Source organism: Paramormyrops kingsleyae, chromosome 25 (genome assembly GCF_048594095.1).
Source record: "Paramormyrops kingsleyae isolate MSU_618 chromosome 25, PKINGS_0.4, whole genome shotgun sequence".
In the NCBI taxonomy this organism is placed as follows: domain Eukaryota; kingdom Metazoa; phylum Chordata; class Actinopteri; order Osteoglossiformes; family Mormyridae; genus Paramormyrops; species Paramormyrops kingsleyae.
This window is the reverse complement of record NC_132821.1, coordinates 22,843,948-22,857,229: the sequence shown is the minus strand read 5'-3', so window position 1 is coordinate 22,857,229 and position 13,282 is coordinate 22,843,948. Positions and strand designations below refer to the sequence as shown.

Sequence of the window (13,282 nt, the reverse complement as noted above, 5' to 3'; positions counted from 1 at the left end):
TTTTAATACATAATTTACAATTCACAATTACTCATCCATTGCTAATAAATGTGTATTAATCTATGACCATTTTTTGTATAGACGAGTAGGCTGAAAAATACGGTTATGCTTCGGAAAAACACACCCATCTGTTTCAGGGCACTTACAAATTAACATATAATTATATTTCAGTTTGGGAGTGTCCGAAAGCGAGAGCAGAACATGAAACCGAGCCTAAATCCTTCAGCTATGTATAATCAGACGGCAGGTGCTGCTGGCTCGCGCTGCCTGAAAGCAGAGCATGACTGAAATCTCCGTAATACTGTCTGGCTTCACTAATGTCAATATCATAAACGGCACGTCAGCATTGCATCTGCAAGAGCCGGCTCACGTCCCTGACCTCTGTTTGCTGTATGACCTTGAGAGGCGCATTGTGTTATTGTAATTAACTGAAAACCCCAGCATGCTCATTTTTTTCTAACGTTGGTGACACTGACATAACGATGCTTTTATGAAAATTCAGCCTTCCTATATTGTTGAATCAATTCGGCGATTGAACTCCGATATAACCACAATGAAAACGCAAACGGGCCCGGTAATTTTTAAAGGGGGGGGGGGGGGGTTCTGAAGGGGATGGTGGTGAAAGCGGTTTCATTGCTGCTGCTGCTTCTCCGGCTGTTGCTAGGAGGAGTCGCATCCAATCCTAAACGGGGTCTTCACTTCGCTTCCAGTTGGGTTTTGATGGGGGGGGGTCAGTGAATGACATCATTAATTCAGCTCCCATCCCTGTGCACAAGAAATCCGGCGACCGGCCGCCAGTCGCCTGCGCTCCGCTGCGCGTTTCGGGCCAGCTGCCTCCGGCTGGGATGCGCTCCGTCCCCGTCGGTGTGACGTGCGCCGCTGTCGGACCGGCCGCGCTTCCTCCATCGATCCGGGATTCTGGGAGGGGCATCCTGTCCGGCCGGGAATGGCGGATAGGGCTGGACATGCATCTGGATAGAGGATGACATGGGGGCGCGGTGGAGTGGCACCCAAGAAATCCGTGTTTAATCCCAGCATACGCGTACTGGTCTTCGTCATGGATCTGGAAATAGTGTCCTGCTTTGAAGAGTCAGAAGAGGTAAACCTGGGTGTTTGTTAATACACAGATATACTTTCTGCATGTTTTTGTTTTTTGGTAAACAATAACAGCCATGTTGTTCGTATTACACTGGGCTTTCTTGAGATTGTTTTTAGTTTTCAGATTTCAGCGTTTTTCATTCGACGCGTTCTTAATGAAGTGTATTCTCTATACATGATGGGTTGTTGCACTGTGTTATCAGGTGAAATTTGTTCGGTGCATGTTGCAAGTCCGCACATATTTTTCGTCTGACCGTGCGTATCACCACCCCATATCTGCCTCTTTCAGGTCCATTCATGTTTATTTTCTCTGCATTACACACAGTGGGACGGTCACTTTCATAGCAACTTTTCGTGCCCAGTCTGGCCTGTGCGCGATGTTGCGTTAAATTGCATTAAAGTTCTGGGGCTCTTCGCTCTACTCGTTGCAGCTGGGAAATTGCACCAATGCAGCAAACCCCGAAGCGAGCATCGGCTGGGATACTGTGTTGCATGTGCGGCGGTACCCTGGGAAGGATAACATTTATTATCCTAGGTTCCGGCGCCGCTGTTGTATAACCCTCGTTTTCCTTTACATAAAAGACATTATAGTCGGAGCAGTTCGTTTTTCATGAACTCGGCGCAGTTTTGCGGCAGACAACGCTGCACACATCGCATGCAGAAACAACAATGCAAATAAATAAACATCCGAATAAATCTGAGACAGAGCAAGACAAATGCACGTTACAATTGCAGTTGTTTTGGGGAAAGCAGCGCAACGTGGTGGTGAATTACTGGGTCCCTGATGGTTTGCGGCTCAAGTCCCGGGAGAACTCTGCTGGTCACCTTGACTCTGAATTACACCAGTTATGCACCCAGCCGTGTAGATGGCTAAGCGCGCAAACTGCCTCGCCGTCAGATGCGGCGTCTAAATCACCACGCAACAGGTCTGGCAGTATCCAGAGCAGGTTAAAGGCAGCATGCGGTCAGTTCCGATACGTGGGGAGCTGAAATGGGTGTGAGTGCGGGTGGGAAGCTGGCAGGTGTGGATTTCGAGCTGCCGGCAGTGAGCTGTGAGTTTGACGTGGGACGTGGCTCCTGCCTCTGGCCAGCCGCCTTTTCGTTCGCCGTTGGCAGGATGAGGGGAAATGAAGCGCGTTTTGTCACGTAGCGCTAAGTGATATCCTGACCGGCACGGTGAACTGCCAGAGCTGCCGGGTCAAGCAACCTCAATGCAGCTCAGGCACTGAGTCAGGATAAGTAGCTATGGTGCGGATGGCAAGGCCTACATGAAGCAGGGGGGAGGGGGGGGCAAGATGGGGCTAAGGGCCTTTCTCAGGGGCCCAACGGCAGCATTAGTGTACCAGCCCCTGGATTCAAATGGGATTAGGTTGCAAACCTTCATATCATGGGAACTTGATGAGTCTTATCCTACTGGCCCACACACAACCACCCCTCCCCCCCATCTCTTTATCTGTCCACCCGTGAAATCATATGTGATTGGCTGCTCTGGTTTTCATCACGATCGACAGACAAATGACTCCCAGCTTCTTAGGACCAAGCCGGAAGCGTGAACTGTGAAATTTAAGAGTAAACACCCATGACTCTAGAGATCTACAGGGAACACAGGGCTGCCAACTTCGGTCAGCTGGCTGGAGTGGGATTTTCAATTTGAGACAAGTCTGCACACTCATTATCACCTTGTAAATAGTCTGTAGGGCTTGTAAACTACCCCAACAGTTCCGATGTAGCTAATTTTAGGTTTATAATAGAATAATATACATTGGCTGTAAGATTTCTGAGTATCTGAAACCGTGAGTGTGACTCCAGATGCGTAAGAGTTGGCAACCCTGGAATATCAGTCATAAAGAATTTGCATGTCTTCCACAGGGGCCAATGGGAATTGTCTCGAGAGATGTTTTGTCATCACATGTTCTCAGATGGGCTCTCCACAACCTGGCCGTCTAACATTTAAACCTGAATATGACCGGAGTCACTGCAGGTGCAGTGGGACAAGGCACCAAATGCCAACACGCCTAGTGTCCACTTACTGTCCACAGCGAATCACAGAGCAGGACACTGGCATCTGCTTCTTGTTCATCCAATCAGGTGAAGGCTTGGTGTAAGGTGACGGCTGTCCAGAAGGCAGATGTAAAAGTGTTCTTAAGGCAATATGATCTATACTGTGGATTGCCCATTCTTCTTAAGCCAATATGATCTATATTGTGGATTGCCCATTCTCTTTACTCTTGAAAACAGATACTTTTGGAGTCTCAAAATAGTTTTGAGCAATCTGTCTTCTACATTTCATTTTGATTTTGCTTATTTATTTTAATTATTAAGTATCGCACTCAAGCGTCCAACAGCAGGACTTCCCAGTATCTCTCCTCTCTACTACCTGCTGGCAAACTACTATAGACAGATATAGGTTTTTTCTGGGCTGTCCAGAAGCTTGCTGGTATCCTGCGTGCCATGCACTGCATGCACTGCAGGGGAGCTCATTTGTATGCCGGAGCCCGGGTCTCATTTAAAACAACACACAAAAAAAACGACCTGCGTCTCCATGCAAACACCTTGACTTGTGGTCTGCGAGCCGCAGCGGTCTGCATGTAGCATTTCTGAGGGCCTGCATGTCAGGGTTTAACTAGTAAGTGGCAGTGGTTTTTCATTGTGAGAAATTCTAGCAAGGTAATTTTAAGGCGCAGTTTAACCTCTTGGTATTCACTATCAGCCTCGTCCTGCTGGGCATGTCTGTTCCGACGAGGGTCGGGGCAGAGATCTCGGAATATGGAAAGCGTCCCCTAAGGAGGTTGCTAGCGAGACGTATAAATAATGTATCAAAATAGTGTGCTGGGGGGGTTGTTTTGTAATTGGTACAAGTAGACACTATATGGCTGTGGGATTTGGGGCTGGGGGGCTTGTCCGTGGAGTGTCTTGGTTCTGTTTGGACACCCCCTGCAGACCTCACTGAGGACATACTCCTTGGACATGTGCTGTCCCATGTCATATCCTTTGGGGGGGGGGGGTGAAATTAAGGCAGCTTCAGCCTGGCCAGCCACTATTGTCAGTGAGCTGCAGACAGTGAGATTTTTGTTCTCTGCAATGGCATGTTGTCACTGTATTCCACCCCACCCCCTGCTCTCACTCTCTCTCTTTTTCTCCCCCCCCCCCCCCCCGACATGATGCTGCTCTTCCCACCTCAGTAAATGTCAAATGCATTAAAGCTGCTTGCTGTGTCTCCATCCAGATGACTGTCTCCCTTCGAGAGGCCGAAATGACCACAGCTAAAGTAATGAGGGGCGTCTCATCCTTTGTCCAGGGGGCGGGGTGCGAGGGCGAGGGCTGCTGCGTCAGAGAATGGCACACGGCCGGGCTGGGGGGGCCCTGGGGATCGCGTGCCCCCTTGGCACCCGTTCACCAGGAGGTGTGGCATGTGACAGAAAGTCGGCATTGATTTCTGTTTAGGTGGGGCTCAGTTTAAACTCTCTGCAGTGGATTAAATTGGCCCCGCAGGCGTGTCACGGGACCTGCAGATTGTCGCTGTCGGGAGGTGGAAGCGATTCGATTGGAAACGCATGCGAGTTTCCCCGCCATTTCCGGACATGTATGACCCAAAGTGTCCCTTGTCAATTGCAGATTACAGCCCTTCCACAGGATCTGGACATGGAAACAATCAGTAAGGTAAAACAAACAAACAAACAAATTTTTTTTTTGTTATACAGTACAAAATGTGTGAGATCATTAGTGAAATGTACCCATGCTGCTGTTGTGCTGTCGTGTTCTGTGCGTTTACTATGTCAACTATGATGCCTCTTTCTGGGTATGAGTGATATTAAGGGATTTAAGGGATGTGCAGTGCATTGTGGGTAAGCTAGGTGACTGTAGGATAGGAATACAGATGGCTGTAATTGGGCTTGACGGAGAGACGCGGCTGTGATCCAGGTCTGCGGTCTTCCCCCACGCAGGGGGTGCAGTACCGTGGGGGCCAGTCCGTCCTCTCCGGCCCCAGGTACTGCCCCGGCGTCAACAGTCACGGCGGCTACCTGTGCGAGACGGGACATTGCTGCGGGGAGACTGGCTGCTGCACCTACTACTATGAGCTCTGGTGTAAGTATGGCTCCCCCCTCAGTATTCTCCACGGCATATTATGTAAAGATAGTACCCTTCAAATACCCTTCAGCAAACCAATAAAAAAGATGTCACTTGTACAAGGAACAGTCATATGAAACTTCAGTTTTTATATAGAATAAAACCACATTTTGTGTCAATGTAAACCTTTCACCAGAAGGTTGTTGGTTCGAGTCTTGCCATCTGCTAATGAAGTAATTGGATAGTTACTATAGGAGAGCATTGCTGTGTACTGGAACCCATGCTGCGTGCGCCGGGCCCCGTCGCAGGGTTCTGGCTCCTCTGGACCATGCTGATCCTGTTCAGCTGCTGCTGCGCCTACCGGCACCGGCGGGCCAAGCTGCGGATCCAGCAGCAGCAGCGGCAGAGGGAGATCAACCTCATCGCCTACCACGGTGCCTGCAACTACCCGGCATCCATGCTGGACCTCAGTACGTGGCCTCTGGCTGACCCACAGCCCTCTGCTAGGCTCTCATCTCTCACCTCACTTACCAGTATTCATTTTTATAAAGTCCAGTGGCGCTGTATTCCCACACATCTCGGGGATGCAGGTGCTGCAGGTTCTGTTATGACTCTCCTCGCCGTGGCTCCTGTCGCCATGACTCCTGTTGTCGTGGTTCCTGTCGCCGTGGTTCCTGTCGCCGTGGCTCCTGTCGCCATGACTCCTGTTGTCGTGGTTCCTGTCGCCGTGGCTCCTATCGCTGTGGCTCCTGTCGCCATGACTCCTGTTGTCGTGGTTCCTGTGTGCTGCTTTTTCAGATGGCTCTTCTAGTTTTACACAGACCACGTTTTGCTGAAGGACTGGAACTTTGTGGTCGACATTGCACTGGTGTCAGTTACCCATATATGAATTATGTTTTTTTAGGTTTCCTGGCCTCATTCAAGCTCCCGTCCTATGAGGAGGTGGCAGCCCGGCCCAACACCCCTCCTCCAGCATACAACACGGTCTTCGCCCTGCAGGGGGCAACGGCACAGTATGCCCACGCGGGCCCCAGCGGCATGGCCTCCTCTCACAGCTCCGACAACTACACCAGCTGCTCCTGCGAGTCCTGCTCTGCCTCCTCGCACTGCAGCACCTCCTTCTCCGTCCAGGTCACTGATGAGACGGACACCAGCAATGCCACCACGCCCAGCGAGATGGGCGACCCCTGCCCTCTGGCCACTGATACGGGCTCCCCCTCCGCATCACTGCCCCCGCCCACCCTATCAGACCCCCTCGGTGTTTTGGTGGAGCAGGAGGAGGACGGAGGCCTTGAAGAGGAGCCCCCTGAGGAGCAGCCCTCCCCCAAACCTACACAGTCCCCACCCAGACATGCCCTCTTCTCCCCGAATGTGGATTTCTTTGAACCGGACGGGCGTGCCTCTGAGGCAGATGTGGAGGAGGAAGAGGAAGAGGCTGAGGAGGCGGACGAAGGCCACTTCCGGCACCGGCGTCTGACGGGCGACTCGGGCATCGAGGTGTGCCGCTGCCAGGTGGAGAGCGAAGATGAGGAGGAGGAGGAGCAAGGGCGCCAGCTTGCCGGGGGCAAGGAGGTGGGGGAGCGCGAGGAGGCTGAGGGCCAGGAGAAGCCCGGCTTACTTCACGACAGCGTGGACTGCTCTGCCCGGGCTCTGGCACCAGCGCCACCTGCTGACGAGTGCCCCAGTCTGTGCGGCTCCACCTCCCTCCTCCCCAGGGGAGGAGATTCTGTTGTCGGCATGGAAACTGTGTGAGGGGCCTGATGTGTGCCAGCAATGGAACTAGACAGGAGCTAATAGCGTGTGGGAGTAATGACTATGTGCAGCGGGAGGCAAGCGAGGAGGTGGCATCTGACCCCCAGTCCTGCCACCAGGTGGCGCTCGGGGGGGGAGGTGCGTCACGGACCCTGGCTGTGTGCAACCCGACCCTCTGTACCACGCACATGAAAAGGAGTAGGCGAACTACAAGAGCATCCAGTGTCTAGAAGTTTCTAGAAGCAGAGGCAGGGGTCGTCCCCTGCTGATCGGTCTCTGTCGGTGCCGCCGCAGGGATGGTGTTTCAGGGGTAGTAGCTCTCCGCACATCCGCAGCCAGATGCTAATGGACTGACGTAAGGAGTGATGGAGGCACGGCTGTGCACACGGCGCCCCCTGCTGGGTCCGCCCCACCCCAGTGTGCTCACTTAGCCTCTCCTTCTGCCTCTATACCTGAGTGTCAGTAGGTCGATCCCAAACTCATTTCTGGTTCTAGGGACAAGGAAGGAGCCGGTTTGACTTCTAAACCGGCCTGGTGTCCCCTAAATGCTCCTGGCCCACGGGCCGGACCGACCACTGTCATGGCCGACCTACCATGCTGCTTTAGACTGGTCCATTCAGATGCAATAATTACACTAATGAGGATGGAGTTAAAACCAGTGATGTGATAATGGTGGCACTAAGCCAGTAATCCTTTCTCGTACGGCGTTGGACAATATGGTTGGTCCCTTCAGACGTGCTAAATGACACCAAAGTGGTTTCAATCTGCTAGAACTCTTGGATTCCAGTTTAACCAGTGGCAAAGCTCCTCCTTGAATTCTGGCGATGGGATTCCCAACCAGCTATATACAAAACAAGTATTTAAATATATATATGTATACGAACTGCTGTGAAATGTATTATGGCATCCGAACAATGCCCTCTGCAATATGTATTATCACAGCCCTCTCAGTAGAGGGCGCTGTTCTGCTTGTTAACGCTGCAGAAGCCTGTGGCTATCCTTGTACAGGCTACTGCTAACCCTTACTGCTGATGTTGAATGTAATTTGCCTCCATCGTGTCAAACACAATGTCAGCCTGACCCGGTCCTTCCTTCGGACCCGGGAAGCTAGATTTCAGGCCTCAGTGCCTCCACACTTTTGATGGTGTACCTCCCTGACCTGGCACCGGTTCCTTTAGCCACCCCGGTGAAAAAAACGTCAAGAAAAAAGCCTCACAGAGGGGGATTATAACTACTATAGAACACATGCTAGGTGGGCGGGAGGAAGCATGGTACTCATGGGTACTCATGGGTACTCGTGGGTACTCGTGATGATGTAGAGGTGAATTTAAATCTGATAACATTTGAGTTTCAGAATAAGTGTACGTTTTGAGGCATCATATTTCTGTTTAATGTTTATTTTTTTGTAATGGTTTGAGGATATGAATGTTGAGCAAAAAGCAGCCAGTAGCGACCGGACCTGGTTTCCTGCGTATCTGTGTGACGTCTCGTGTATTTATGGCCCAGCTCAACCTGGAGTGGATCCCATGCAGCTTCACTGGGTCCATCAAGGCACGTTTGGCTAGATGGAGTAACTCCTCCTTCCTGATGATCCAGCACGGCGTTGAGGGTGGGGGTACGGCCCGCCCAGACTGAAATTCGCGGCTGCCGTAGGCCTGCTGTTCTTTGGGAGGAGGTAGCCTACCATCCCCATTCTCACCCAGTGTATCCGGTCTTGCAATTCAACCAGTGACTGTCGATGGACTGTAATTTCTCATCCATTAGCAGCTGCTGGCTGATTCGAAGTGAGAATGTAGGGGGAATTTGTAAGTATAAAGTCAGTACAATCATAACTTCAATTTATTTTTTTCCGTGAACATGTACAACTATAGCTGAAGTTAGAAAGAAAAGAAAGAAAAAAATAGACCTGTATGGACCTGGGGGGGGATGTTCCACAAAGCAGGATTTCTCAGTCAGCTGGATCATTTAAGCCAAACGTGAAAACTGTCCAATAGGAAGGCAGGTAAGTGAGATTCCTATTGGACAATCCTTACATTTGTCTTATCTGGCTAATGATGAAATCCTGCTTTGTGGAATTACCCCCCTTATCAAATACAACAAATAAATCAGATATTATGTCATGGGCTGTCTATGAGCTTGCATTGCGTATGCAGTGGGGATGGATGGATGGATGGATGAATGATGGATGGAAATTATAAATCAGTCAATGAACTCACGGAATATCCCAGTGATTAAAAGCATGACTGTCAGACGATATAGCCCATAATAACCTGCTTTATATTAATAAATACCAGCTTATCGTGATAATGTGGTTAATAATACACTCCAAGGCAGTACAGAAAAACCTGCATTCAACCAATTGCACCCTTATTACATTATATGGAATATGAACGTAATAAATGCATGAAGGATCCATGGTGTCTGTCCCGACGCCGCCTCGGCATTTAGTGCTTTATCATTAACTTGCATCAGTGTCACCTGGGCCAGTGCATGTGTCCCGTAAGTCAGACCATGATGCAGCCGTCCATGGAACTTCCCTGATGTGACGGTGACATGGGGGGGAGCTCTACGTAGCATTTATTCAGACCCCTCCCAGAATGTCCTTGGTGGAGAATGTAATTACACTCACTGTAAAGCAATTTATATTTAATGAGGATTTTAAAGCACTTGTGACTTGAAGCGTAGATTATATGTAGCTATAAGGTAACCATGTTGCCTTTTTCAAATTGGACATGAAGGCGAAGGTGACGTGAATGTGTTTGATGCTTGTTTTTTGTGAGACCCAAATTATACAGAGTCTCCAGTCAGAGTCCTACACTATCAGAAAAAATAGCTCCAATTTGTACCTTTGCTTGGGCTGTAACCTCAAGGCTCTGCCAATTGTACCCTTAGCTGTAGGTAATTGTACCTTTTAAGGTACAGAAGTGGACTCTGGGGAACGTTTTTTGTAGCATTGATGGTACATTAATGTTGTTTGTACCTTAGGTTTCTCCGAGTCCATTTCTGTATCTTAAAAGGTACATTTGCCAACTGCTAAGGGTACAATTAGCAGACCCCTGAGGGTACAGTCCCAGTGACAAGCAATGGTACAAATTGGGTACCTTTTTTTCTGACAGTGCACCTGTAGACCTGCAGCTGTTTTGTTAAACATCTGTTTCCGAGGTCCAGCACTAACAACGTCAAGGCTAGACTAGATCACTTTGTCTTGTGGATGCCATTCCAAGCTTTATTATTCTTCCGCCCGTTCATGGATTTATTAGTGGTAGATCAGGGTATTGCAGTTGGGGAAAGTTGTGTGAAGGCCGCAAGTGTCACGTGATGATGGGGTGGTGACATCACTCTGACAACTCATCGGCCGCCCACTGCCGCTCACTGAGGCGTGGAGCGGTGAGGTCAACCCGCCGAGCCGGGTGATGTAACTCCGACACATCATTGGTTAGCCAGCTGTCACTCAAAGAGAAGGGGAACCCAGTGACCAATGGTCTGCAAGATGTTGCTAATGGAGATACGAAGTCAAATTGGGGCCTGAATCCTAGTCTTAATGCTGAATAGGCTTCCGGCCTTTCGTTTTGTCATGATACTTATTTCAGACACACTGAAAAGAGGTGATTCAGATTAAATGTTTTTTCTTTAAATGATCTGTTTCTTTGTTTTATCCTTCCAACCATTTCAAAGTTCTGCTGAATGATATCATTTCTATGTTTAAGCCTAATCTGAACATAAAAAGTTACTGTCATAATTATGGCTTGCTTATAAATGTGCCATAATACAGTAACTTTTTAAATAACCCCATTACTGTGTAATTAAAACTGTAACATCATCACATCTGTATCATTCATCTTAATTGATAACGCAAGTCTTTAAAACGCACATGACTTAGGAGGGCGAACAGAAGGAACAAAGCTGTTGTGATGGAGAGCTGCATTATACATTTTATGCTGTGAATTTCCAATCTGTCTACTTACTGTTAAATACCAGCATTCAGCATTGTATGCTTGACCTGAATTTTGTCAGTGCAGAACTACACATCGTCTGTCAGCTGCTTGGGGGGCAACTGAGGGGCACCTCACCTTGGGCATGAGTAACAGTGGGTTGGTCCAGCCCGCATCGCTGAGGTCCGTGCAGAGGCCCGGACTGCGTCCTCAGACTGTTATCCCGCGCTGCAGCCGTGCTCCGTGTGTCCTGCCTTTCACAGCATCTTCATAATCTATATTTTTTTTAAATACTTTGTGTTCTGAGAAGCTAAAAACTGTCAAATAAGCGCCTGTGGAGTATTATGTTTGATACACAACCATCACATTTGAGCCGAACTGTTTCTCCCCAACGGCGCAGGTCTGGGAACACCTCCAGAGCCTTTGCCGCCCTCGCTGCCACCGAGCGCTGAGATGCAGCGCCCTGAAAGGCATTCAGGCTATTCCACGACGACGCTCTCTGACGCTGCACGCATACCTTCTGATGTATGATGCATGTGACACTGCAGCGGCTGTGCGACACTATTCACAGTTACCGAGCTTGTCGAGTTGTGAAGCAGACGCCATGTTTTTAATGTGGGGACAACAAAAATGTTTCAAAGTGATATCCTGCCTGGACTGCAGCGAGACATCCATCTTATGCATACTGGATATAGGGTCAGTGACCCAACATGCTTGTCAGTCAAGCAGAGGGATATGTTGGTCTTACTATTCAATTATAACTTTTTATATTTACTGTACTGTTAAATATGTTTCCCTGTCCAAAACCTGGTGTATGGTGTATCCTTCATTATCCTTAAGCTTTGTTCATTTTTGAGGTCTGAACATTGAAGATGTCATGCAGCTCACTTTCATTTTCACTGTTTTAAGTCGCTGCGCTCTCCAACTCATAAACAGCCCGTAAACTTGTGTGAAAATAAATGTTTCGATGCGCTGTTTGTGGTCTGCATTCCCCCAGAACACTTGTATTCAGGACAGGCGTTCCGTCAACGCTACAAGTCCACTGATCTCTGCAGACATCCGTATCCTCCAACGCCCGGTTGTGTGGATACACGTTTCTATCGCACGGTTAACTGGGCATCTAGTGTGCACTTGTGCATTAACCGTGGCTCGCCTCCTGCACTTCTATACGCTTGTTTAGGCAAATAGGTTACGAGGGGATGCAAAGGAGAGCTGACTTTACAATAAGCCGTCCATGTATCAGCGTCGGCGAAGTGTGTTTGTTGGTTAAGTACGATCACTGCTGTCAGAAACAGTGCACAGTGGGGGGAGGCTGAAGGAGTTAAATTTCAGGCTCTAAGGCTGTGTGGACTCTGCAGGGCTGCGGCACAGCTGGGGGCAGGTCTGCTGTCAAATATAAACTCCGTATCTCCCTACGCACTCATGCAGTTTCGGGGTGGAAATGCATTAAAAAGCTTCTCATTTGCTATGTCGTTCGCAGACTTTTCGGATTACAGTCCCACGCTTTCTCATTTAAGGTCCGTCTGATGATATTTTTTGTCTCCCATTAGGTCTATTAGATAAAATCTTCACCCTCTCCTCCTGTTGAATACATTTCCAGTTTAATTCTGTTTATTTCTTATGGTTTCCTTACTTTATTTACCCCAAAAGAAGATCACCTTCAAAATCTGAGTGAAATCTGCCCTTGCCAAAAAAAATACTTTTTACTCATGGAAAATGATTGAATAAACAACCAACCATACTCAAACTGTAATGCACAGGCATTTATGAATTTATGATTTTAAGTAAAATAAAAACATCGGAGCAAAGTACGCATTTTATCTTCCACACATGGGTGCCAGCCGGGCTAATGAACCTACAGTAAAGTATGCACCACATTAGACGTGTAATTTTCAAGCATGAGAAGCTATAGCGATGAATAAAATAACTTCCATTCACCGTTGTTTGATATCAGTATGTTGTGTATCCGTATTATATGGCCGTGTTTTTTTTACATCACGTAATAAAAAGTACTGTGTCATTGACTGACCTTGACTGCTTCTCGGAAGTGCTGCTAGAAATGCGCTTAGCTGCAGGCGCTGCGTTTATCGTTTCAGGACTTTTACGGTACTTTAGCACCGCCGAGTGGCCAAAATGAAACACTGCAAGCTGCAATCTGCACCGTCTCATAGGTAAAGATGCTGCAGTTCCGGGGAGGGAAAAACCTGATCTGATTTCAAAATGGCATTTTAAATTCAGCCCGAGCTACAACAAAAACAAAAACAGATACCGGGGATGTCGTTCACATGGCGCCAGCCAAGGTCGCGGCCCACACTGCTCCCACTCCAAAAGTTAATTTTACACGAGAACAGCGAACCAACACCTAATGTTCTCCAGACATCTTCCAGAAGATTCCTTTAAGTTCTGGGGCCTTCATTTCCTGGCTTGGCCCT

The 13,282-nt window shown here is 48.7% G+C and overlaps 1 protein-coding gene across 2 annotated transcripts; it reads left to right on the top strand.

The window, feature by feature from the left end:
• The first annotated feature begins 751 nt into the window (after positions 1-751).
• LOC111837275 (uncharacterized) lies at positions 752-10,556 on the top strand. 2 transcript variants are annotated; one of them, XM_023799164.2, is made up of 6 exons: positions 752-1,099; positions 4,325-4,366; positions 4,714-4,758; positions 5,043-5,184; positions 5,475-5,636; positions 6,071-10,556. In XM_023799164.2, exons 1-6 carry the CDS (start codon positions 983-985, stop codon positions 6,916-6,918), a joined length of 1,356 nt encoding a protein of 451 aa, XP_023654932.2. In that variant the 5' UTR covers positions 752-982; the 3' UTR covers positions 6,919-10,556. The 2 variants fall into 2 exon arrangements, with proteins under 2 accessions (XP_023654932.2, XP_023654933.2); XM_023799165.2 differs by lacking the exon at positions 4,325-4,366.
• The last annotated feature ends 2,726 nt before the right edge of the window (positions 10,557-13,282 follow it).

Coding starts and splice junctions, on each gene's coding strand:
- LOC111837275 (XM_023799164.2), top strand. CDS start 983: ATGACATGGGGGCGCGGTGGAGTGGCACCCAAGAAATCCGTGTTTAAT. Junction 4,367..4,713: donor CCGAAATGACCACAGCTAAA/GTAATGAGGGGC, acceptor TGTCAATTGCAG/ATTACAGCCCTTCCACAGGA. Junction 5,185..5,474: donor CTACTACTATGAGCTCTGGT/GTAAGTATGGCT, acceptor GCCCCGTCGCAG/GGTTCTGGCTCCTCTGGACC.